Genomic DNA, 26,772 nt, shown 5'->3' on the forward strand with positions numbered 1-26,772 from the left:
TTTATATTCGGAAATTCTTACGTTGATACGGGAAACATGCAGCCCAAGGCACCCTCTTGGAAATCCCCTTATGGTATCACTTACCCCGGTAAACCTTCCGGCCGTTATTCTGATGGCCTCATCGCCACCGATTTTCTAGGTTATATACTCTCACACTCTCTGTCTCACTCTAGCAACATCCTAAATATGAACATATGATTAAATAAACATCACTAATTGAAATATGAACTTTACATAGATTTCCTTTCCACTATAGTCTTTTCTGTATATGCTTGCAGCGAAACAGTTGGGAGCAAAATTACCGTACCTCTGGAGAACTCACGGAAAAAATAAGATTAAATTAAATAGAGGAATGAATTTTGCCTTCGGAGGGGCTGAAGTGTTCGACTCTCCGGTTGATCGATCGCCCAACATCTCTACTCAGGTAGGTTTCTTGGTTAACCTTGCCCTCGCCCGTCGTGTCTACACTATCGACGGTGACCTTGCTTCCTCCTACGCTCTCCTCAGCTACTCCGGTAGCGACTACTATGGTTTCATCGACCAAAACCCCAATATGGCTGTAAGAAAAACATTCATATTTCCTTGGATGTACGACGTTAATTATTGCAATTTTGATTGTTTTAACGTTAATTTCTGAGTTTCTATGTGAAAATTTGAAAATGTAAATATAGACCATTTTGTTTCTTTTATAAAAAAAAAAAAAGAAAAAAAAAATCCAAGATAGACTAAAATTATTTGATTTTGCATGCAGGCCTACCCAGCATTTGTAGAGTTCATTGTGGAAGATATACAGTATAGTCTAGGGATAATGAACGGATTAAAATTTAAGAACATAGGAGTTACATCGCTGCATCCGCTGGGATGCCTCCCACGTGTTACCGTTGCATCCTCATTTCGGAGTTGCAACGAGTCATATAACGATTTGGTGAGACTCCACAACGAGTCGTTGAAGAAAGTTGTGGCCAAGCTTAACAAAGAGGACAAATTTAGGACCAAAGGTGACCGTTTCGTCATCGTTGATCTTCACAAAGCCTTCATGGTCAATTTGGAGAAAAAAGGTAATTAACACAAAATTAGACGTTTTTTTATCTTTAATGTTAAAACTTTAGTCTAAAAGTTTTTTTTGGTGTTATATTGGTTTGTGGATATAAAGGGAGTAATAAGTTTAAAACCCCGTTGAAACCATGTTGCGAAGGCGATTGTGCACGTGTGGATATGAAGGGTGCGAAGAAGTATACCTTATGTAATGATCCAAAGTCTGCTTTCTTCTGGGATGAAATTAACCCAACTCAAGAAGGATGGAGATCAATTTACTCGGTATTAGGCAAATCTCTAACCGAGTCTTTGACCAAAGGGTAAGATTACCTTTTTGGCATCTAAGACCCCAGTTTCTGTTGGATATTTACTTTCACCTTTGTTTTTCAATTTCTTGAAATCGAATTCCATTTATGGTTTTAACTCGGTTAAAGTAATGTGGGGGCAAACAAAATTATCTTCTAAATGCACAGTTGCTCAATTTTTATGTAGTATGCATGACCGTCTTTTATCATGTGCAAATGGCGAAATCGAACATAATTAATTTTGATTCACAAATCTCTATTTAATTAAAAATATAAATACAAATTAGGTTATATTCCACAAAAACAAGATAAGTTAAGAAACTACATTTTAAAGTTTAAAACAAAGATGATCTTAAAAATGATAATCCCTAATACAGTTATGTTTCATATCTTTATATATGCTCATCAAAAGATATNGGGGGGGGGGGGCAAACAAAATTATCTTCTAAATGTAGAGTTGCTCACTTTTTATGTAGTATGCATGGCCGTCTTTTATCATGTGCAAATGGCGAAATCGAACATAATTAATTTTGATTCACAAATCCCTATTTAATTGAAAATATAAATATAAATTAGGGTATATTCCACAAATACAAGATAAGAAACTACATTTTAAAGTTTAAAACAAAGATGATCTTAAAAAATGATATTATCCTAATACAATTATGTTTCATATCTTTATATGCTCATTAAAAGATATTATCCTAATATAATTATTTACATTTTATATTAAGATATACTCCCTCCATTTCATAATATAGGATGTTTTAGAGAATATTTGTTTGTTTCATAATATAAGATGTTTTTCAAGTTTATATGCTACTTTTTAACAAAAAAAAAAAAAGTTTATATGCTACTTTTAGATTATTTAAATATTTTCTATTATGCAGTCTTGTTTATGATTGGTTGAACTGTTTTAAAGTGGTCATTTCTTAATATGCGTGTTTTCACTTAAAACATCTTATATTTTGAAACAGAATGAGTATATTATAAAAAATTTAATATTTTTACAAAAAAAAATTATGTAATCAACATTTGTTGTTTTTTTCTAAATAGATAGTCACAATGCTATTGTGATTTTTTTATTTAATATGATCTTTTCTAACAATAGAAAATATGTAATAGTACATAATATAACGATAAATAAATTATACTTTAAAGATATTTTAGAACCAATTATAATGCAATCTTGGCTGTTTTACCACTTATACTCTAATTTTGGGATGCCTTTACCATGTGTAAAGTAAATTCCATCTTCTCTAACATCCCAAAAATTCGTTTTACCATGATCAACTGAGCCAGTAGGACTTTGATATGCCATAATACTTACAAATTTTAAGTTCGCCTCCCTTACATCACAATTCATTTTGTTTGCGGTAAAAAATGCACTATGAAAACTATAATTGTAGATTTGTCCACGGTCTAAAGAAACTGTGAATACTTGCTTGTTGTTCAATTTACAAAAGATATTGATTTGTTTTCCTGAACTAATTGAATTCTTAAATTGTACTAAATTTTTCCCAAACAGTTTTGCATTACCCAACCCGACATACAAAACCATGACACAAAAAAAATAAGAGAGGTGATTCATTTTTTCAACTAATTGTTGTGTTTGTTTAGTAGGGGTAATATGTATATAAAATATAGAATATTTTAACTTATACCTAGGTGTTGAGATGTATGTATATTTAAATATATTTTGAAAGAAAATGAAATTATATATATATAAATATAATAAATGTATTATGCAAAAATTAATAAATGTACTAAAACTTGAAAGAAATTAATACAAAATCCCAATTTAACTTAACTTTTTTGCTTTTTTCTTAGATATTTTACCAACAAAATATTGGTAAAACTAAAACTTAATAATTGATTAGATTTTACACTAAAAGTTGTAAGAAATTAATACGAAGACCCATCTTATTTTTTATTTTTTTAGCTTGAAAGAAATCATTAAAAATAGGGTTTAACTTTCTAATAATTGGGCAAATAACATATCTGAAATCGAGTTTTTTTATCTTTAGCTATTAAAAGCTTCCTTTTTAATAAAGTTGTTGGAGTTTTATTACAATCATTTATTATGAGATTAATTTATAGTATTTTATACAAAGGATATGATGTCAAAGTTTTTCTTAACAAGACAGTATAAAAAGCCTTTGCTCAAAATCTTGCAATTGTTTGATGGAACAGTTCCTCTCCCTATCCATCTCTCTTCTATCCTATTTGGTAATTTACAATCATATTATATATAAAAAAAGATTTGAACAATATACTTTGAAAGAATTTTACCAAAGAAATATTTCTAGTCAACACAGACGAACACATGATATAGAGATTAGTAATAACACATCCGAATTATGCCCCATGAATATAATCACTGTGTGACCGTATGTGTTATATCTTTTCTAACGCATACGGTTACTAATAATCCTCAAATTGCTCTTCTTTAAACCCATCTACTCCACATACTCACTCTCGATTTCCGCTCCATTTTATTTGTCAACCTTTTAAATTTTCATTTATTTGTGTCCTTCGTAAAACACACACGCCAAAATCGTATCCTTCTTTAAAGGTTACTAGCTCTTAAGACTCTAAACAAAGCCCGATTAGAAAGAAGTTAAGAACACATTCAAAATTTCAATCCTAAAAATTCTCACTTCCATGTCCTTTATCTTTTCTCTCCATTCCTCTAAAGGCTCTAATTGATCCTTGTAACAAAAAGAAAACATAAGAGAACTCTTTGCTCTGAATTTTGTATTTTTAAATGTATTCTCTGATGAAAGTCTTATTTCTCTTCTTCTCTTTCATCTTTGGTAATTTATATCAACTTATAGCTCTCATCACGTACGAAAGATTCCTCCCATGGTCAAATTTTAATTTTTTTTTTATTAAAAATTTTGTGCAGGAGGAGGTATTAATGGAGCAATGGGTTCAAACCAGCTTCTTGGACCTAAAAAAACACCGAAGCTATTCGTGTTTGGAGACTCTTACGCGGATACCGGAAACACGAAGAGCGACACAGAGGCTTGGGCTGTCCCTTACGGTATCACTTTCCCCGGTAAACCTTCCGGCCGTTATTGTGATGGTCTCATCGCCACCGATTTAATAGGTTCCTCTCTCCCTCTCTCTTAGATTAGATGTATACCTTTCCAACAGATGTCTAAATCTTATAGTATATTATATATATTTAACGGATGTAAAGTGAAACTATTGTGTTGGTTGGTGCAGCAAAAGTGTTAGGGGCAGAGTCACCTCATCTTTATAGAACACACGGAAAAAACAAAACCCTAAAAAAAGGAATGAATTTTGCGTTTGGGGGTTCCAAAGTGGTGGACTACTCTCCGCATAGTCCATTCCCCAATATAACTGCTCAGGTTAATTTATTGGTAGACATCGTTCTCGCCGGCCGTGTCCAAGGAGACATTACTCCCACCGACGTCTCTCTCATCAGCTACGCCGGAGGCGACTATATTTATTTCATTGACGAAAATCGCCCTGCCGCTGTAAGAATAAAACATTTATCTTTTTTTAGATGTCAAGGCTAATTACGTAATTCAATTGTTCCTATTTCTCTGCTTTTATACGTAATTCTATTGGTTCATAAACATCGGTTTACACTAAAAGTTTTCTTTCATTAAATTTCGCTTTCTAACAGGAAAAAAAAATGCTTATCTTCTCATTGAATCTTGCATGCAGGGCATGAAAGCATTAGTAGAGGAAGTCGTGGATCATTTACACGTTAATATGATAGTTTTGAGTGGGCTGCTGTTTAAGAAAGTAGCAGTAACATCGCTGCAGCCAATAGGATGCCTCCCTACCTACACCTCTGCATCATCGTTCAAGAGTTGCAACGAGTCACAAAGCGCATTGGTGGAACTCCACAATAAATTGTTGAGACAAGTCGTGGCCAAGCTCAACGAGCAGTCTAGGGTTATGAAGAAGGGGCAGCATTACTTTATCATTGATATTCATCACGCCTTCATGACTGTTCTGAAGAACAAAGGTGAGAATTAATCCACGTAATAAGAGTTTCACGTTTGATCTTCAATATCAAAACCTAGACTTATAGATTGTTTTGTGAAAACGTAGGGAGCAAAAGATTTAAAACCCCGATGATGAAGTCGTGTTGTGAAGGTTTTTGTGGGCGATCGATGGACGGTGACAAGTTGTATACCTTATGTGATGATCCTAAGTCTTTTTTCTTTTGGGATGAAGTTCACCCTACTCAAGAAGGATGGAAATCGATTTACTCGGTATTAGGGAACCCATTAACCGAGTCTAAGACCAAACCGTAAAACCACTTGTTGGTATTTAATTTAAAACCCGAAAATGCAATCTGAAACTTTTACATTTGTTCTTGTAAAGGACAATTATAAAGAATGACAAATGGTTGGTTTGTCCACGAATAAATAAAGGATGCCTAGATCATCTTTGTTCGAGGAACAAAAAATCATGACAAACTGTTTTTCTGGACAAAGAGAGTTTTTCACTTTTTTCTCTCCACATAGACAATAAATATGATTGCAATCTTTCATTCAATAACAGAATAAAGGAAATTACAGTTAAAACAAAGATGAAATGAAAGATTTTTGTATCCACTTATACTCTAGTTTTGGTATTTCTTTACCATGTGTAAAGTAAACTCCATCTTCTCTAACATCCCAAAAATTTTGCTTACCATGATCAAATACACCATTAGCACCTTCGTATGCCCTAAACGAAACATTTCCAAGTAGCCCTTGCGTTAACTGACAATCCATTTTGTTTCTGAAAATAAACATACCATGAAACTTATAATCGTAGGTTTCTCCAGGATCCAAAAAAAGTTGAAATGGTTGCTTTTTGTTTAAATCACAAGAGATTTGGATTTGTTTTCCAGGATTAAGAGAGTTCCTAAACTGGACTAAATTTTTTGCAAACAGTTTCGCATCACTCGATCCAACCCATAATACCATGACAAACAAAAAGCACGAGAAGCCATTCATCATTTGGATTAATTAATCTGTGGGGTTTTTTAAAGGGTTGATAGGTTCATATGAGAAAAAATATTCCAACTTATAAGAATGTGTAGGTGGTATTATGGTAATGTATTCTAAATCTAGAGAATAATATTGGTGAATGAACTAGTGGTGGTCAATTCAAGAATATGCAAAATCTTCTAGGATTGAATTCTAAATCTGGAGAATGGTGGTGAGGTGGTGATGATTAAAATAACTTTTGGTTTATCATTTGATTATGGAGGTCTCAAAGAAATTGTTGTCTTCTCTAAATTAGATATGATCTTATAAATTAAAATTTTACTAAAAATTGTGATAAATTAATAAGACTTCCAAATCTTTCTAATTAAAATTCTTCCTTCTTTTTTCTTACTTGGAAAAAACTGATTTTCTTATTTACCAAAAAAGGGAGATACGATTTGAAAGTCATAATGGTTCATCAGATAAATTACTTAAACCTTAGTTTTGTCTTAAAAAACAAAAAAAAAAAAGATTAACTAGGTTTTTTTAGGTATAAATTGTTTATTTACTACTGTGAAATTGTGAAGTTAACTAGCTTTATTAGGCGATTAAACTTTATTGGGTATAAGTTTATGATGTATAAACTTATTTTCGTCCTTGACAAAGAATAGAGAAGTTTATGAATTATGATGTATAAGTTTTTGCCCCAAATCTTGCAATACATTTTGATTAAACCCTTCAATTCCTTTCGCTCTTAATTTTCTTTTCTCTCCTCTTTGGTAACTTCTATATAATATAATCATCATTAGCTATTCCAACATCTATTCTCCCTCTAACCTTAATTCTTCTATCGCTCTCGTCAGCGTTGCCGGCAACGACTATTTCTATATAACGGCTCCTTCGCAGTAAAATACATTACAGATTTTCAAATTTGATCCTTTAAATACTGTAGTTATTTTAAGGGTTTTGAGTGATTGGTTTTTGTTAAAATTGTAGGGAGCACCAAAATTGAAACCCCGTTGAAGCCGTGTTGCGAAGGTGATTGTGGGCATGTGGACGAGAAGGGTGTCAAGAAGTATACTCTTATGTAAAGATCCTAAGTCTGATTTCTTATGGGATAACCTTCACCCTAGCCAAGAAGGAGGGAGGTCGATCGGTTTACTCAGTGTTAGGCAAACCTCTAACCGACCAAAGTGTAAATCACTTCTCGTTATCTAAAACCCCAACAATGTATTGGCAATACAAAGATACTACATATGTATTTGATTCGAATTCAGTTATTAATCGAATTTATCTTTTATTTGAAGCGTTTTTAAGAAAATAAGTTAAATGGACTTTGTAGTTCGATTCATATTTGGTTTTTACTTCTTTTTATATCGAGTTTTTACTTTGAAGAGCTCGAAAAGCAAAAGAGGATGGTGGTTTACAAATTACAATAGTGTCTCTACTGATAATTACAATATATTTTCTTTAAATTTTCATATAGGGCGGCTGGGCTGGACATCTAAACCCTCACGTGTGTTAAATAAATATGATGTATCCATTTTTCAGGGAGTTTTGCCTGGAATATTTTAAGCCTATTAGATTAAATACACTATGTTAGTGGTATTAGGTAAATATGAATATATGATTGGTTGTTATTATTCTATTTCCTAAACTATGAAAAACCTGGAAAATGTATAAAAATAAAAACCCACTGGGGTAATAATACAGTAAACATACGAGGAAATAATAAACACGTTCTTTGTTGTTGGGACNAAAAAAAAAAAAAAAAAAAAAAAAAAAAAAAAAAAAAAAAAAAAAAAAAAATTAAAGATAGTCAATAATCAAGGACGGTATGCCAATATTCCATTGTCGAGGATAAACCAAAGTCTTGTTTCTACTTTTACGGTACGCGTCCACGTTTTGGTCTTGTTCTTCAACATAAAACCATATGGAAAATAAAAATAAGCTTACGGAAGTAAGAACTATAATTTCAGCCTACAAATTTGAAGGCGTACCATGTGATGATGAAAAATAGTATAAGTAGTCTTCGTTGCACAAAAAAAGTATAAGTAGTCTTCCTGCTTCAAACAAATAAATTTGATAGATTGGTGACGTTGACATCATACTAACACTGTAGTATAAAATTTCAAAATGAACGTCGGAAAATAAGAAATAAAAATTTGAATTGGAATGTTCACAAATCTAAGGATTAAACTATGATCTAGAATTTTTTTATTATTAAAAATTGAAAGTCAATTCAATAAATAATGTTTTAAAAAGTATATCACTAAAACGCCAAATATATTATTTTTAAAAAAGAATTTAACATCCCGTAAATTTCGGCAAAAAAAATCTATTGCAATGTATACCAACTTTTTTTTTACAAACAACTCTATACCAACTTTTTTGTGGGGCAAAAACTCTATACCCCAACTAAGGCCATTTGTATCTCTTATCCCAATTGTAATAGAAATCACACTCAGAAATTAAACAAAGATAATTAAGAAACTCAAAAAAAAAAAAAATTAAGAAACTCAAATGGTTCAAAACAAAATTGAATAAAACACGACTTTCTTTGTTATGAACAACGAATAAAACACAAAGACTAAAAATACAAAAGTTGACGAGATCGTAGTCGTTTCACAATCAACTCTTGATGGTTAGTGGGTTACTACTATATAAAGCCACAAAGAACATTAGTGAGAACACGATTCAATTTCAATTCTCTCTTTTAAACCCATCTTCTCTCTTCCACATTCTCGCTCTCTCTCTCTCCCTTCGCCTTTCCTTTTTGGTCGTTAAAACTTAAAAGAGAACTCTTTGCTCTGAATCTTGAAAAATGGATCCTTTGTTCAAACTCTTCTTCTCCCTCTTCCTCTTTTTATTAACTTCGCTCCTATTTGGTAATTTAACTTGCGTTTCATCTTATAGCTCTCATCACAACAATTTCTTGAAACCAAATTTTTAATATTTTTTTTTGATTTAATTATGCAGGAGAAATCAGTGGAGTTGAGGGTTCCAATCAAAATCATCACTTGTATGCATTTAGACCATCGAAGCTGTTTGTGTTCGGAGATTCTTATGCCGATACAGGAAACATTAAGAAGTCTCTCGCTAGTTCTTGGAAATTCCCTTACGGTATCACTTTCCCCGGTAAACCCGCCGGCCGTTTCTCCGACGGCCGCGTTGCCACCGATTTTCTAGGTAACGACTCCTCGTCAAAAAAAGTTAACCATATATATCATCCTTATGCTATATGAAATATGAATCTTGTTAAATTCAAGAAAAAAAGATTATATGAATCTTGTTTTATAATTGTTTCATTTAAATTCCTAATCAAATTTGTTGACAATAACAATCCTAATCAATTTTATTAACCAACCAACACTAAAAGTCACCTGCTGACTGCTGTAATAGTGTAATTACTTGACATACTTTAGTGTTAGCCTTTTAGGATATACATACAATATGTAGAAATGGGTAAGTAAATGATTGATAAGTGTTTAAGTACCCAACTAATCGATGTTTTAGCTTCGTTTAAAATTATAACAGTATAGATGTGTGAAAATGATGAGACGTAAATCGTAATATTTAAATAAGGTACAAAAAACAATGATGGAAGGAGTGGTCTAGTGTTAATCCAGTGCGCGACTCACTTTTGCTTTTCTTTCTTCTCGCCATCTTCTTGTTGTACTTTGCTTTTTATTAAAGCTTTTTTTTTTACTTTCTTTTTCTGTTTATTAATCTGAAAAACTATTTATATTCTCCTTTTTCTTATCCTATAAACCTTTTCCTTGTAACATATTTTTATGTCCTTTATATAATCATATATATTCCTCAGTACTATGTGTTTGTGTCTCGGTGGACATACATAATTGAGAAATTTAAGAATCATTTCTTTATCTTGTGTTAGTTACAGTAGTTGGTTTAATTACCTTCGTGGCCAGTTTAGTGATGTTGAATCTTTTATTTGGTTGGTAAAGGAAAATTTAGTTCGAACATTTAGCAATTGTCAGCGTTGCGTCAAATCCTTTTACTATATATGACCAAATTCATAATAGTCCTTTTTTCTTACGTTTTATCTATATTCTTCATGTATTATAAATTTATTATTATTACTATATATATTTATTTACTATTCATTGTAACACACGCATCATGTAAATATGTAATTCACAAGTAAAAATATACGTTAAAATGATGAAAAGTATAAACTTAGTAATATAAGATAAATGTATTATTATGGGAAGTAACATACCGATACTCTGCTTCTTTACATATACGTTGTCAATTGTCATCATTTAAAAACCATAATGAATCTTAACGAAAAAAAATCTGAACTGTTTTTTTTCTAAGTTTAACACGTTAGTAAGGCCACAGCAACATGTATATCTTTTCTAGTATGCTATAACACCTAACACGTATCAATATATATATATATATATATATTTTCATGCATTGTATTCGGTGCTACCAAATTATTATTTTTCTCTACTTGTCTTTTATATATCTTCGTCATAAAGGTTAAAACTTTTCTATTTTTATTATTATGTCTGTTATACTCTCATGAATCATGATAGCACACCACTTAGCATCAACAAAGCAACACACTTCAAGCTTTTCTTTTTTTTCATCTCTTTTATTATCATATAAAAAGACTATATAGTTTTATAGACTATAAAGCTAAACACCAACATATGCGCTGTCAAAGTACCATACATTATAGTTTAATGAACATCATTTCAGAAAAAGTCTTATGTCAATAGTCTTTCTATATAAACTTCTTAGGATGAAAACTTAATTATAAAATTTGCATATCGTCAACGATGATGTGCATCACGTTTTGGTTTTCGATATACTTGTAAAATAAAGAAGATTTTTAAAAGACTCAGATTGCAAATTTAAATCAATTTATATAATCTAACAACGGGCGTATTCTTATCAGTTATCCCATTGTTTCTATTAAACATTATAAATAAACAATCATATTAATGAGGTTGTGACTTGTGAAGTCAAATAGTCTTCGTTAATTTAAGGGTAAATATTATAAAACAACTAATAAACATGGATTATTCATATTCAGCTTAATTTTAAATTAAACGAAAAAATATCAATTTAATTTTCCTTTTTTTCTGTAGCAAAATTCGTGGGTATAAAGTCACCAATCCCATACTTCTGGAAAGATTACGCGGGAAAGAAACGTCTACAGTACGGTATGAATTTTGCGTACGGAGGAACCGGTGTCTTCAACACTCGGACTCCATTGCCAAACATGACCACTCAGATCGATATCTTCCAGAACCTTCTCACCGCCGGCGACATCTACTATCCTTCGGAGCTTACTTCCTCCGTTGCTCTCGTCAGTGTCGCAGGCAACGACTACTCCAACTTCATCGCCCTAAACCGCCCTGCCTCTGTAAGATCATTAAAACATTCCATATAATTTTAGTTTACATGTATATATTCATTTTTTTTTTTATTTTACATTCGTTGCATCTTACAGGAGTTCCCAGCATTCATAAAGCAAGTTGTGGATCAAACAGAGGTGAATTTGAGGAGGATCCACGCTTTGGGAGTGAAAAAGATAGCAGTACCATCGCTGCAGCCGCTTGGTTGTCTCCCTCCCCTCACCGCCGCATCCTCGTTCCAGCGTTGTAACGAGACACAAAACGCTTTAGTCAACCTCCACAACAACTTATTGCAACAAGCTGTGGCAAAGCTTAACAGCGAGACCAAGCAGTCGACTTTCATTATTCTTGATCTTTATAATGCTTTCTTGACTGTGTTCAAGAACAAAGGAGCTAATCCAGGTACAATATACAAGTTTTTGTTTTCTTACACTTTCTTTAGTCCTTTTTCTTGAAAGTCTTATCGGTTATGTGGAAATGTCAGGGAGTACGAGGTTTGAGAGTCCGTTGAAGCCATGTTGCGTAGGTGTGAGCAGAGAGTATAACTGTGGAAGCGTGGATGAGAAGGGAGTGAAGAAGTACATGGTATGTGATGATCCTAAAACTGCTTTCTTTTGGGATGGACTTCACCCTACTGAAGAAGGATGGAGATCGGTTTACTCGGTTTTACGAGAAAGTCTTACCGCGTCTTTGATTAAAGCCTGAGAAACAAAACACAACAAACAAACACACAATTTCTCTTAGGTTTCGTCTTATGAAGCTCAATGCTTGAGCTCTCTGTTTCTGTTTTTTTTCAGTATCACTTCATTCATTTTGTGTTTGTGTGTGTTAAAGATTGTGTGACTAATAAAATCTCTAAACTTGTTCATTTCTATTACTCATTCACACCCTAATTAATTTCATTAAGAGAAACAAAACAACTAAATTAATTAACTGTAACTAATAAACCGAAAAATAAGGTGGAACAAGATCCTAATAACAAGCCAAAGGACTCTCAGTCTTATTATGCTAATTACTTAGCATAAGAAAACAGTTTAAAAGATTAGTGGCTGTTAAGTATTGTTCTCTTTGATTTATTAACGTTATAGAGTGTAATTCTTCTTCTTAATTAACAAAAAGCAAATCTCAGTTATAACTAATCTCAATATCCAAAAAGATGGTTTCGAATCAGCATTTACGGCTGTTTATACTCTGTTTTTGCTTTGTTAACACTGCGTTTATAGCAGCCACGGAAGATGAAAACAACGAGAGAAAGGTAATAATGTAAGAGTGAAGAGTGTGTGTTCATGTGTTCTGTGATGAGCCGATCAATGGCTTTAAATTACTAAAACTCTCATGATTTTGTTCTGTTTCTCTGTCTTTATAGCCTTACATTGTGTACATGGGAGAAGCAACTGAGAATTCTCATGTTGAAGCCGCAGAGAACCATCACAATCTTCTATTGACAGTGATCGGAGAGTAAGAACCAGCTCTTCCTCATAGAATAGCCATTGATTTATCCGAATTTTTTATTCAAAGTTGTATACTTTTTTGCAGCGAGAGCAAAGCAAGAGAAGTTAAAATATATAGCTATGGGAAGAACATTAATGGATTTGCTGCAAGGCTTTACCCTCATGAAGCAGAGAAGCTATCACGTAAATTACAAACCTGTAAAAATAAATTTTGTGTTTAAACTTGATGTGATTAGTGACTGTTCTTATCTTGATTTGTTTCTATGCAGGCGAAGATGGAGTTGTATCGGTGTTCAAGAACATTCAAAGACAGCTTCATACGACAAGATCATGGGATTTTCTAGGATTTGTTGAGTCTAAATACAAACGAAGTGTTGCACTAGAGAGTAATATCATTGTGGGAGTACTTGACACAGGTAAGTAAACTTACTAACTCAAATCTGAAGATATTGGTAAAACCGGATTTATAAATACCTTTTGTTCTTGTGATAAGGGATCGATGTAGACTCACCGAGCTTTGATGACAAAGGAGTTGGTCCTCCTCCAGCTAAATGGAAAGGAAAATGTGTAACTGGAAACAACTTCACTCGTTGCAATAAGTACAAATGCTCTGTTTTTCCATCATCCTCTGTTTCTGCAACCTCTCTTTTTCTTTTCTTTAATTTGGGTTTTGGTTTACAGTAAAGTGATAGGCGCAAAGTACTTCCACCTCGATCAAGAAGGACTTCCTGATGGTAAAGGAGACTCTCCCGCGGATTACGACGGTCACGGGACTCACACATCTTCCACAATTGCTGGCGTTTCAGTCTCCAGCGCTAGTCTCTTCGGAATTGCTAATGGAACTGCTCGTGGAGGTGTTCCTTCAGCTCGAATAGCCACTTACAAGGTTTTTTTTTTCATTTAAATTGTTGCTCTGCTTTCTTGGAACAGAAGAAACATCTGAGACACGTTATGCTCTGTTTCAAATAAAGGTGTGCTGGGAATCAGGATGTACAGACATGGACATGTTGGCGGCATTCGACGAAGCTATTTCTGATGGGGTTGATGTAATATCGATTTCAATCGGAGGAGCCTCGCTTCCGTTTTTCCAAGATCCAATTGCCATTGGAGCGTTTCATGCTATGAAAAGAGGGATCTTGACAATGTGTTCTGCAGGCAATAACGGGCCAGGTCTCTTTACGGTTTCCAACCTTGCGCCGTGGGTAATGACTGTCGCGGCCAACTCACTCGACCGGAAGTTCGAAACTGTTGTCAAACTTGGCAATGGCCTCACTGCATCTGTAAGTATATCTCTTTCAAGAACTGAAGTATCATCTTGATCTTGCTTGTATGGCAAGTAAGGTAAGAGTTCAAGATCTCTTTTGCAGGGAATCTCTTTAAATGGATTCTCTCCAAGAGAGACAATGTATCCGTTAACAAGCGGTACGCTTGCATCTAACTTATCTGCAGGAGGCTATGGAGAGCCTAGGTAATCAATCTCAATAACAGAACAAAAGCCTAAATCTTTCTCAGTTTTTTACAGTCTTGATCGTCTGAAAACGGTTGTGAGTACTTATACAGTACTTGTGAGTCCGGGACATTAGGGGAGGACAAAGTGATGGGGAAGGTAGTTTACTGTGAAGCAGGACGTGAAGAAGGAGGTGGAGGTCATGGTCAAGACCATGTAGTGAGAAGCTTAAAAGGAGCTGGTGTGATCGTCCAACTTCTAGAACCGACTGATATGGCTACTTCAACTCTCATTGCTGGCTCTTATGTCTTCTTTGAAGACGGTACAAAGATCTCTGAATACATCAACTCCACCAAGTAATCAATCAATCAATCTCGTCTCTCTATGTCTCTCTTCTTACTCCTCTTTTTCGTTGGTGTTGTTCCTCACACATTCAAACTTATCAGAAATCCTCAAGCAGTAATCTTCAAGACAAAAACAACCACAATGGTAGCTCCCTCAATTGCTTCTTTCTCAGCTAGAGGACCTCAACGAATCAGCCCCAACATTCTCAAGGTTTCTTCTCTTCACCCTTTCTATCTCTTCTGTACTCAAAGGTTCCTCCAAGTGATTTCAATTGATCCCCGTTTTCTCAACAGCCTGACATTTCAGCGCCAGGACTGAACATTCTCGCGGCATACTCGAAGCTAGCATCTGTAACCGGTTATTCAGACGACAATAGAAAAACACTTTTTACCATAATGTCAGGAACATCAATGGCTTGTCCTCACGCAGCAGCTGCAGCAGCTTATGTCAAATCATTCCATCCTGATTGGTCTCCAGCTGCAATCAAATCCGCCCTTATGACAACAGGTAACTAAATTATTAAACAAAACTTCAGAAAGTTGCAATCTTTACACTCAGAACTAACAGAAAGTTCCAATCTTTACACTCGTTACAGCTACTCCAATGAGGATCAAAGGAGACGAAGCAGAATTAAGTTACGGGTCGGGTCAAATAAACCCGAGAAGAGCGATTCACCCGGGTCTAGTCTACGACATCACAGAGGACGCATACCTAAGATTCCTCTGTAAAGAAGGGTATAACAGCACAAGCATCGGACTTTTAATCCGAAATAACAAGAACAACACGACGAAGACGGAGTACAGATGCGAGAATTTCAAACGAGGGTTAGGATCCGACGGGTTAAATTACCCGTCAATGCACAAGCAAGTGAGTTCCACGGATACGAAAGTGTCAGAGGTTTTCTACAGATCAGTGACGAACGTCGGATACGGACCATCGAACTACGTGGCTAAGGTTTGGGCACCGAAAGGTTTGAGAGTTGAGGTTGTGCCTAAGGCTATGAGTTTCGAGAGGCCAGGAGAGAAGAAGAATTTTAAGGTTATGATTGATGGAGTTTGGGATGAGACAATGAGAGGGATTGTGTCTGCTTCTGTGGAATGGGATGATTCGAGAGGTCATCTTGTGAGAAGTCCAATTCTATTGTTCCGGTCAGGTAGCAATTACAGTTAAGAAAGACAAGACCTTTTCTTTTAGATCATTGTTTGTCTTTTACATTGTTAGTGTTTCACATTGTTAGTGTTGTTGAAACTTGAACTAAATAGGTAATAAAGAAAAGATTTGAAAAGTGACTTACAATTTTATTCCTGAACCAAACAATGTGAAGAAAGCGAGTCAAACCAATAACAAATAGTGTCTACTCTGTTATCATAATATGTAGCTTAAATGATATGAGGACACTCAAACTCAAAGCCTTCACACTTGCCTTAATTGTTTTATATCTTGGTGGCGAAAGAAAGGCCTTCTTTAGCCAAAACATCAAGACTCTCAACTGAAGGTTGTGTTCGTGCAACCTTAGCAATTGCCTGGTTCTCTTCAGGAGTTCCACCTTCTACAAATACTCCAACTACTTTCCCTTCTTTAATCCAGTAGCTTCCGAATTTTGGCTTAGGAGATTTGGGGTCATTGTCTCCAAACATTACGGTTTCTCCAACGTTGTCACCGTAGAATTGCCATGAGAGATCAAATGCTCTAGAGTAAAAGTATGGAAGATAGTCATATTCAGGAATCGAGTTCCCTTCTTCTGCGGCCTTGATTGCCTACAGAATCATACAAATCGTTTCAATACAACTCACTTGAAGACTGGAAGGAGAAGCATTTTATTTATAACTACCTTAACAGCTTGTTCAGCGGATTTGCGAGCATGGTCAACGTGTTCAACGCGTCTCATATCGTTGTAGAGTTTCATTGGGAAGGTGGCTACATCACCAATGGCGTATACATCTGGGACGCTTGTTTTGAAGAACGCATCAGTCTGCAATCAAAGATGAGTTACTTCAGATGCTATATCTCATGATACTACAGAATAATGGAGAATGTAAATCACAAACCTTCAAACCACCCTTCTCCTCTTCAACTTGACCTTTAAAGAGTGATATAATTGGTCTACCACCGACACCAACGATCACGATATCAGCTTCTAATGTTCTTCCGTCCTTCAATTTCACCTCAGTGACCTGCATCATTACGCAACAAAGCATTATTGTTGAAGCAGTCAAGAGAAAAAAACTATAGTTTGAATAGTGATGTTGAATGCTAACCTCTCCATCTGAGTTGGTACTGAAACCAGATGCAACAGTGCCTTTGACAATGTTGATTCCTTTGTTGGCGTAGTAACCCTCGTAGAAGGAAGCAATACCAGCGGTGAAAAGCCGAGGCACTTTTTTTTCAAAGACAAAACAAAAAGGAAAGATGTTAAGCAAAGAAAGAGCGATGAGAATTGTATGTTAGTGGTTTGGCTTAAAATGTGTTCACTTACTGCACCAAGGTTCTGGATAAACCATGGTAACGTCGAGGTTGTTAGCCTTCAAAGCAGCACTGAGTTCAAGACCAATGTAACCGCCACCAACAACCACAGCCTTTCCTTTTGCCTTAACTTCCATTGCATAAGCAAGGTGATCAGCATCTTCAAGTTCTCTTAGGTAGAAAATATTCTTAGCATCTGCACCTGGGACGCCAAAATCTGACAACCTTATGACCTGCATAATTAAACAAAGTCCTTAGAAACAAGATTCAAAAAAAAGAAGACTTGGATGGAACATTCCAAAGTAAGAGTAAAGGGGGAGTTTTGTACTCACAGAAGAACCAGTTGCAGCTAGTAAAGTTTGGTACTTGAAGACTTGTCCAGTACCACTAACAAGAGTCTTTGCAGCAAGATCCGCTTTGACAATCTCTGTTCCCAAAATTAGCTCAATACCTGCAAAAAACATGAGCACGTAGAAGTTACACATAAGAGTAAAGAGAGAGACATTGTGTAATCAAAAGCACACTTAAAAAAAAACCAACCTTTCTCTTTGTACCACATAGGGAACTGTCTCTCTCCTCCACTTCCAGCACAGACATAGAAACCCGGAAGTGTAGCTTTATCTGTGTACCATGAAAACAACAATCTAACTAAGAACCAAACACACACTAAACTAAAACTCAATTGATGTAGGAACGAATATTAACTGTCGAGGTGAATATATCCTTTGCTAAGTGCAGGACGCTCATATGGAGGCACCTGTGTAACACAAAAAAAAAATCACCAATATTATAAAATCACAAGAATCCTCAAGAAGCTAACCTAAATAAAGTTCTAAGTCCTAGGAAACGTACTTGTTCCTTTGAAATGATGGCAAGTTCACCAGGCTTAACACCTTGCTTAAAGAACTCTCTCGCCGCGTATCCCTGTGAATATCAAGAACACCCCAAAACAACAACAAGAACAAAACTGAATTAAGTAAGAGAGAGATAGTTCCTAGTTCTAGACTAGACTAGATCTAGAGGATAGAGATACAATCAGTGAAACTTCCTCGAGTGATGAGGATTCCAAAAGCGAACTATACAGTAGTAGTAATGATTCGTAAGCGAAGAGATAAAAGCACAATTCCGATGACTAAAGAACAGAGAGACTTACGGCGGCGACACCACCTCCGACGATCACATACTTGAAGCTCTTCTCTTCAGCCATTGACGCGATCGAATCGTCTCTTTTTGTTTTTTTAATTTAATTTCAGTTTTTTTTTTTTTGTCTTTTTAGCTTTCCTTTCTTGGATCGGAGGAACGTGATTGGGTCAGGTGGGGGGATTTTAGACCATCATTAGTGGAGTAACCCATCAAAGTTACTCTCACATTAATTTATTATATAAATAATCATAAATTAAGTAAAGTAACTCTTAAAGAACTAATGCAAAATCATCCTATTAGTAGAGAACCCCAAAGAAAATTATTCAAGCATTTAAATAATAATTTTAAAATTTATGTTTATTAATTATCAAATTTTAATTATCTAAAAATGACAAAACAATTATTCAATATGTTTAGTTTCAATTTGTTCTTGTGGTCTAATATCAATACAACAACAAAACAAAAACAAGGATCTCCAATTAGACTTTGTTCTCCAATTTCTGGTTTTGAATACATTGTGTAGTTTGGATCTTTGGAACCCTGCAAAAGTAACCGCAAAACGCTATACTACCACAATCTGATTTGAAACAGGGGGGCTGCAGGGGAAATCACATAACACAGTCAAAGGGATATGAAACCGACACAGGATCTCAAGCAAGAAAACAAGCTGAGAAAGAGTTATATGAGACTAAAGAAGCTTACTGTTAGTTATGGTTCTAGCTCCCTTCACTCTGTGGCAATTGTTGTATATTTAATTACAAAAGAATCTTGGCTTCTACAGTTTACTTTCAACTCCAGAACCCTGCAAATTTTTTATGTTCTTCATATTAGAATATCTTGAAGCACTAGTTTGTGCAGCGTCGAAGCTTTCCTGCAGCCATCTGATCTGGGAATTGAGACCAGCATCACGCAAAGCATTCAAAGCTGAGGTGTAGAGCCTCGCATCAAGCCTGGTTCCTTCAACTTTCATGTCCTGCAACAGCCTCATTAGCTCATCGATCCAGCTGGTTTTTGAGAATACACCAACCATGACTTATACGTCCACATACGACTTAAGTGGTCTAGTACCAAATTGTGAAAAGAGCATAGCTTTCTTAAGAGGTGAGATTACCTTCACCAACCACTTGCAAACGAATAGACAATCCTCTCTCATCCAAACACTGCTCCATTCCGATCACGAACAATGCACTCACCATGTTCTCCCGATTTGAATGAGCAGCCTCTTGAATTCATCTGAGGCACAGAAATCACATAAGCGATTGTCTTCTTCTTCCGTCCCTTCATCACCTTCACATCTCCAATTCCTTCTGCCATGACCACCGTTCCATCCACCAAAGCTTCACATACAGAGTCATATGAATCGTAGCATGCCCATATGTCACCCATTGATCCTCCTCGTATGTGAAATCACTCAACTCCGACTTCGCCAACAGTACATCATCAACGTTCTGTGACGGTTCGTTTCCAATCAAAGCTTCTTCTTTTACTTCTTCTCCAACGGAAGCAACCACATCTTTGTTAATTTGACTGCAAACCAAAAAAAACATTCCAAATTAAGAATTTTAGATGAGTAAAACTAGAAACCAATTGATTTAATAGACAAACACAAGAGGAAGAGGAACGAATCAACACAATTACAAGAGGAAGAGAAACAAATCAACACAATTACAAGAGGAAGAGGAACGAATCAATACAATTAGAAGAGGAAGAGAAACGAATCAACACAATTAGAAGAGGAAGAGAAAGAAACTCTAATCGGATTAATCCGAAATCCTAACAATCAATCCGATTAATCTGAAACCCTAAAAGAAAAACATGCAATCAATCAGACATGAGAAACGAACCTTCTCTCTCCGATTCGTTAGGGTTTGCACCGGTAATTTCAATGGATTCGACGAGAATCCATTGTTTTCTCCGACTTCTTCATCAATCGCCGTTTCTCTCGCATGCGGAAACAAGAGAGAAGGGAGAGAGACAGTCGGGAAGAAAGAAAAAAAGAAATGAGAGAAAAAAAAAACCCGGTTTTATATTTATTTTCCAACCACTCTCGTCACGCCACATATCGTTCTTGGGGTGTTGCTCGGAATGCTTCCGGCAGTAACGATTCTCGGCTAAATGGACCCATTTTGGATTTTTTATTATTTATTTGGGCCCCAAAAACAAAAGAAACCCAGTGAGAATCGATCAGTAATTTGTTCTGTCTAGATGGAATCTTTACACGTGGCAGTGTTTACGCCGTTAGATTATCCCGCTTCGTGGAGAAACCAAAATCGAAATCAAAATCTGCGTCTACTATTCTTTGACCAGACCCCGGTCTTGTACTTACAGCGCGACAGATCTTTGGTCGATGTGAAAGGGACAATTCAGATTTAAATTCCGGTACGATCCGGTTTGTTGATACCTTTCATATTTGGAGATTTCTTTCTCTTCTCTTTACACAACGCAAAGAGAAAGAAATCAATATTCTACTTTCTCAGCAGCCCACTAGTCAAATTGACGAATAAAGTAAAATATCTTTGAAGGAGTTGTTTGGTTGATTTTTTTTATTTGAACCAATTTCATAATAACTTTGGATATAATAAAGCTAAGCTAACACAGTTAAAACAAGAAAACCCCAGATAGGACAAAAAGAATATGTAATATTTGTAATCCACTAATCATTAAATTTTGTTCAAAGAAACTATTAATAACCTTTAATTCTAAATTATTTATTTTATGTAGAGTAATTCTAAACTATTAATATGGAACAACGATGCAGAGCTCATTTGAGTCTGGTGGAATTTTCTGGTTATTAACTTGAGGAGTCAGGTCCAAAAAAAAAAAAGTGGGTCGGTTTGTGGTTGAAAACTAAAACCAAACGGGCTTTAATTCCTTTTGAATTGGATCGTTTAAGGCCCACTATGAGTCTATGAGTATTTGTATGAGATATATTATTTCTCTTCTTCATCTTTTTCTTATTTTATTAATTCAAATTTTTTGGAACCTTCCAAAACACAACCGGTTCGATCCGTCTGTTCACGATTTTTTTNTTTTTTTTTTTTTTTTTTTTTTTATGAAGTTCTCACTTTGTTGGATCCAATATACAAGTTAAACCAAAACTAAACTGTTGTTAGAGAAATTTTTTTTTTTTAATGCATAGATAACTTTCCTTGTACATACATTAGTTGCAGGCTTAGTGCTTTGCACAGTGTTGCCTCAAGGGCTTTAAATATTTGACCATAACCGGAGGTGCTTTAACTAAAAATAAAAACTTATTAGCTCAAGTCAAGAAAAGGTCAACATTTCTATAACAGTTGTATTAATTTAAAGGTAGTATGTCTGTTATGTTTGGTTTATTCGAAAAAATCAAGATTAATCCGCTATTTAGGTATGTTCTACTTCTACCTACAAAACATGATGACAACCCTAACTAATATTAAAAAGCATACTGAATTATTTATTGTGGTCCATTCCTTTAATTGATGATCTTCCTGGATTTGCGAACATTTTAAGCTTAAAGAAAACTACTATAATATGCTTTTAAAAATCAGATTAGCTTTAAGAAACTACTGTACGTCTAGTTAATATTGTTTTTAACTTTTGAATATTCAAGAGAGAAGAAACATTACTAGCAGTATAAGTTTTTTTCCTCGAGCAAAGTGATTTGTATTAAATTATATTTATAGACTTAGAGACTTATAGTGATGAAAGACCAGCATTATTGCCAAATGTACATTAGGTCCATCATCATTATCGCCTTTTTCTTAAGCTTAATCATCTCTTCCAAAAAATCCTAATATTAATGTAAATCCTGATTTATGAATTATACGAATCTGCAATTTTCATTGGAAGGTGACATGGGTCAACATCTACGTATAAAACAGATTAAAAATCTTTTTGCTGAAGAGTTAAAAAATCATAGACACACGTCGACGAATAAGGACACGCAAAAACTTAGTAGTGATCAACATGTCAATATAGTCTTCCATCGAATAAATCAAAATATTTTATAAATCTCGTTGTTGTTACATGAGACCCACAAACATATGATATGGGTCCCTTTTATTTTGTTCTTCAAACTGCCCAGAAAGAAATTGCAGAATCATTTGTGTTTAAACCTCTTGAGAATTATACCGACAAGAAAAACCAAACAAAAGAAAAAAGAGAGAAGAGACAGAAACAACAGCTTCTCTTGTCTCTTTGCTTCGTCAAATTCATTTTCAAATAGTTCTTCAATAATCTCTCCAGGTACTGTCTTACTTTTGTTCATAATCATTAATCAACATCATAGAGTTCTTCATGAAATTTTGTTTTTATGTTGGTATGGGTTTATGCAATAGTACATGTCTTGTTTATTGAAGAATTATAAGGTAAGATGATATAAACACGAGGTTGTCTAAAGTTTAGATTTATGTTTCTTGTTTTGAAAAAGATTGACTAAGACAATGAATGCTTTAATTTTGACATAATCTCTGTAGAATTAAGACATAATTCCTATAAATTTAAAATTAAGAACCATCTGCAGTTGCAGATATTGTGGGACTAGATTGTTCACTTCAGATATGTGACTGTTTCACAGTTTTCGTATGTTATGCACTTATGCTCCTTAATCATAGATCAAATTATTTTTCCAAATTGTTCTGTTCCGCTCTGTTCTGTGTTTTCTTTAGAGTTACAATTTCATCAGACAAGATTTGATCCATTCTTTAACATGAAATAAATCTTCTTTATTTTTTTGGTTATAATTTCAGGAGTGTGGGATCAAAAGATGTATCGACAGGTTTAGACTACTCGCATTTCCACGGTTACTAAGATGCTGTGTGACTGAGCTTTAATGTTATGGGTTCATTTGCCGGAAAGTGTGAAATTGTCGAAGAGAAAGAAGACCGTCAGAACTCGATAGTTTATTCCGCCAAGTCAACCGCAGCTATTCCACATTCTGGATCAAGCCTTGTGGACGACAAGGATCTGGAGCGGCCGGTACTGAAGTTGGGCTATAGAGGTTCACTAGAAGATGATATAAACCAGCTTTTCGAGTCTATAAGTATTCGAACATCCGGAATGATTCCTTCTTACCAAGTTGGTGCAAGTAGTAGCACAAGAAACAACGGTCCTTTACAACGCAACACTTTGAAAAGTCCTGCTAACCCCGGGGGACCTCGATCACCTGGCAAGAGAAATGCGGAACCAGCAACGTTGAAACAAGCTTTGAGAGATTTATGCGTCTCTAAGGCATCAGAAACTGCAGCTACCAAACGGATCCCTAAGACTAATAATACTGGAGGCTCAGTTTATGGTTCGGTTTTGGTTGAACCGGGAAGTGGAGCAAACGAAGAAGGGAAGGCGGTTCTTGTTGAGTTACTAGACGAGGGTCAAAACAGTTCAGCGGATAGTATATCGCAGCAGCTTCGTCTTCTTAAGATACATTCTTCGAGCCAAAACTCCCAGGCATCAAAGAGGTATTATGATGAGATGACGATACTAAAAAAAGAAAAGAACTGGTCTCTTGACGAACAAGAATTAGGTGTCGCAAAGAGGAGCTTTGGTTCATCATCATCGCCTGGATCAGGGAACAATAAGACAGTGGTTGGACTAAAATCAGTTAGAAAAGTGAGGCTGTTGTATGCTACTACACCAAGTTCTACCATAGTTAATGGCAAGAGAGTAGCTAAGTTAACCAGAACGATTCCACGAGGAGGAGGAGGAGCTAAACCGGCATTAAGGAACAACAAAGGTTCCTTGAAGAAGAAGGCTACAAATGTGTATGATGAAGTAGATGGCTTCTATGATCCTATTGCAAAGGAACTTCTCTGCCATAGATGCCACTTCTCTTTGAAGAACACTTCAGCTAAAGAAGAGACCTCTAAAGATTCACTCGTAGAAGCAGATCTTGAGATGAATACAAGAGTTAAAGAAGGTTGTTTAGATGAATTGGCTTCTGATTTCTCCAGCTCAAGCTATGAAAGCTCTCATGAGATCAGTGCTAGTGCAGAGACCAAACTTGATAAGATAAGAAGCTCCCTGGATTTGATGAACTCAGAGACTTCTCAGGTTTCTGCGTTTGGTAATAAACATATCAAAGATGTTTCTGTATACGGAAACAATGAGATCACTGAGGAAGATTCTCTACCTTGCAAAAGGGGTGATCAGAAAGACTCTGTTTTTATGTCGGAACAGAGTGTGGAGATTGGTTCTTTCAGTGAGAAATCTGTTGTGATGAATCCAGATAGTCCTCCGAACAAACGCAGCTTAGACGGAGCAGCAACTGAAGATGTCAATGACAACTCGGAAGTCGAAAACAAAGTCGGGGAATGTATTGGATACAACAGTTCAAGCACGAGTATCAGCGAGGAAGAACAAGAACAGGGGAATAATATAATGACAAGGTCTAGCTTTGGAAACAGACCTCATATGTCTAAGGATGTGAGATGGGAAGCTATTCAGCATATAAGAGCACAACATGGGCTAGGTTCATTGGGTCTTAGACATTTCAATCTTCTGAAGAAGCTCGGATGTGGAGATATAGGAACAGTTTATCTAGCTGAGCTCACAGGAACAAACTGCTTGTTTGCTATAAAAGTGATGGATAATGAATTCTTGGAGAGGAGGAACAAGATGTCTAGGGCTCAAACTGAGAAAGATATTCTCAAAATGCTCGATCACCCGTTTCTTCCAACGTTATACGCTCACTTCACATCTGATAATTTATCGTGTTTGGTCATGGAATGTTGTCCGGGAGGTGATTTACATGTCTTGAGGCAGAAGCAGCCTGGGAGGTGGTTTCCTGAGCCAGCGGCTAGGTACGATTTAGCCGTTAACTTTTCAGCTTTATGATTTGTCATGTGAATGCTAAAAACTATTTTTACAGGTTCTATGTGGCGGAGGTCCTTCTGGCGTTGGAGTATTTACATATGCTTGGTGTTATATACCGTGATTTAAAGCCCGAGAACATATTGGTACGTGATGATGGACATATAATGGTAACAGATTTTGATCTTTCGTTAAGGTGTACGGTGAGTCCAACGCTTCTAAACTCGTCATCTCCGCTACACGCGGATGCGATAAGACTCTCTTCTGGTAGCCGTACTGGATCTAACTGCATCGAGCCATCATGTTTTCGCCCTAAACTCTCCCGAGGATCCGGGACAAAGAAAAAAGGGAAACAACACCGTATGATGATGAAAAAACTCAAGAAATCTGACCTAATCGCGCGGTTCAAATCATTACCCCAACTCGTGGCGGAACCAACGGATGCGAGATCAAACTCTTTTGTCGGAACACACGAGTATCTCGCACCCGAGATCATTAAAGGAGAAGGTCATGGTGCAGCGGTTGACTGGTGGACGTTTGGGATCTTTCTATACGAGTTGCTTTATGGGAAAACTCCGTTTAAAGGGGCTACGAACGAGGAGACAATAGCTAATGTGGTGCTTCAGAGTTTGAAGTTTCCTGATAACCCTAATGTGAGTTTCCAAGCAAAAGATCTTATAAAAGGGTTATTAGTCAAGGAACCTGAGAACCGGTTAGGGACGGAGAAAGGAGCGGCGGAGATAAAACGGCACGCGTTTTTCGAAGGGTTGAACTGGGCGTTGATCCGGTGTGCGATCCCACCTGAGCTTCCTGATTTTTATGACTATGGAGTTCCGAATCATGAAGGGAAAAGCAATTACTTGGATTGCAAGGCGGTTGGTGAACATCTTGAGTTTGAGTTATTCTAGTCGCTATAGCCAAATGAAGAAGCTTACGTGTTATTATTTTAAGCCTTTTTTAATGCATAGAACACTCTTTGCTTGTATCGTAAAGTTACAAAGTCACTTTTTTGGTTTATTATTATTTGTGTAAACGAAGTATTGTTTATTTGGTTTTATATATAAATATTTTTACAAAACTGGAAATTAAATTACCAGAAACAAATATGGATATTGATTGATATTATATTGTAGAATATTGTGATATAAACTAATTAGAAAAGATGCTAATTCATTTAAATAATAGATCAGAAGGAAATATTTACCAAGAATTGATTTTTCCTCTAAGCATACTCAAACATATAGCAAGCAAGGCATGGAACTAGTTAAAGGAAGAGAGTTTTGATTAAACAACCAACGAACGTTAAAGTCAAGTGTTGATATAATTATTAACTAAAAAAAGTAACGTACGTTAAAGATTTGTTTATGGTAATTTGTTGCCTGATTGTTAATAATTGATTTAGTATCAAAACTGATTGTTAGTAATTTATTTAAATTTATG

General features: G+C 35.4%; 6 protein-coding genes and 1 long non-coding RNA gene across 7 annotated transcripts; 5 read left to right on the forward strand and 2 right to left on the reverse strand.

The window, feature by feature from the left end:
• Nucleotides 7-1,454, forward strand: LOC104768542 (GDSL esterase/lipase At5g03590). Its single transcript, XM_010492548.2, has 4 exons — nt 7-139; nt 279-559; nt 752-1,058; nt 1,154-1,454. Exons 1-4 carry the CDS (start codon nt 37-39, stop codon nt 1,357-1,359), a joined length of 897 nt encoding a protein of 298 aa, XP_010490850.1. The 5' UTR covers nt 7-36; the 3' UTR covers nt 1,360-1,454.
• Nucleotides 4,256-6,030, forward strand: LOC104768543 (GDSL esterase/lipase At5g03600). The gene is made up of 4 exons (XM_019242186.1): nt 4,256-4,452; nt 4,572-4,846; nt 5,040-5,346; nt 5,433-6,030. Exons 1-4 carry the CDS (start codon nt 4,269-4,271, stop codon nt 5,636-5,638), a joined length of 972 nt encoding a protein of 323 aa, XP_019097731.1. The 5' UTR covers nt 4,256-4,268; the 3' UTR covers nt 5,639-6,030.
• LOC104768544 (GDSL esterase/lipase At5g03610-like) lies at nt 8,977-12,562 on the forward strand. The gene is made up of 5 exons (XM_010492550.2): nt 8,977-9,189; nt 9,281-9,490; nt 11,425-11,702; nt 11,790-12,096; nt 12,179-12,562. The coding sequence occupies exons 1-5, from the start codon at nt 9,126-9,128 to the stop codon at nt 12,397-12,399; spliced, it is 1,080 nt and encodes a 359-aa protein (XP_010490852.1). The 5' UTR covers nt 8,977-9,125; the 3' UTR covers nt 12,400-12,562.
• Nucleotides 12,292-13,711, reverse strand: LOC109131419. Its single transcript, XR_002037059.1, has 3 exons — nt 13,620-13,711; nt 13,067-13,341; nt 12,292-12,395 (listed from the first exon to the last, which is right to left on the reverse strand). It is a non-coding gene; the product is annotated as an uncharacterized LOC109131419 (long non-coding RNA).
• On the forward strand, nt 12,641-16,143 carry LOC104772108 (subtilisin-like protease SBT4.15). Its single transcript, XM_010496755.2, has 12 exons — nt 12,641-12,949; nt 13,061-13,152; nt 13,231-13,328; nt 13,415-13,561; nt 13,639-13,744; nt 13,827-14,031; nt 14,117-14,425; nt 14,513-14,613; nt 14,706-14,948; nt 15,039-15,147; nt 15,231-15,444; nt 15,533-16,143. Exons 1-12 carry the CDS (start codon nt 12,851-12,853, stop codon nt 16,105-16,107), a joined length of 2,298 nt encoding a protein of 765 aa, XP_010495057.1. The 5' UTR covers nt 12,641-12,850; the 3' UTR covers nt 16,108-16,143.
• On the reverse strand, nt 16,187-18,696 carry LOC104768545 (monodehydroascorbate reductase 2). Its single transcript, XM_010492552.2, has 10 exons — nt 18,554-18,696; nt 18,253-18,324; nt 18,106-18,157; nt 17,941-18,021; nt 17,733-17,851; nt 17,414-17,633; nt 17,196-17,314; nt 16,986-17,111; nt 16,769-16,909; nt 16,187-16,694 (listed from the first exon to the last, which is right to left on the reverse strand). The coding sequence occupies exons 1-10, from the start codon at nt 18,605-18,607 to the stop codon at nt 16,371-16,373; spliced, it is 1,308 nt and encodes a 435-aa protein (XP_010490854.1). The 5' UTR covers nt 18,608-18,696; the 3' UTR covers nt 16,187-16,370.
• LOC104768546 (serine/threonine-protein kinase D6PKL1-like) lies at nt 22,545-26,388 on the forward strand. The gene is made up of 3 exons (XM_010492553.2): nt 22,545-22,770; nt 23,274-25,322; nt 25,391-26,388. Exons 2-3 carry the CDS (start codon nt 23,362-23,364, stop codon nt 26,238-26,240), a joined length of 2,811 nt encoding a protein of 936 aa, XP_010490855.1. The 5' UTR covers nt 22,545-22,770; nt 23,274-23,361; the 3' UTR covers nt 26,241-26,388.

Source organism: Camelina sativa, chromosome 20 (assembly GCF_000633955.1).
Source record: "Camelina sativa cultivar DH55 chromosome 20, Cs, whole genome shotgun sequence".
Lineage (NCBI taxonomy): Eukaryota > Viridiplantae > Streptophyta > Magnoliopsida > Brassicales > Brassicaceae > Camelina > Camelina sativa.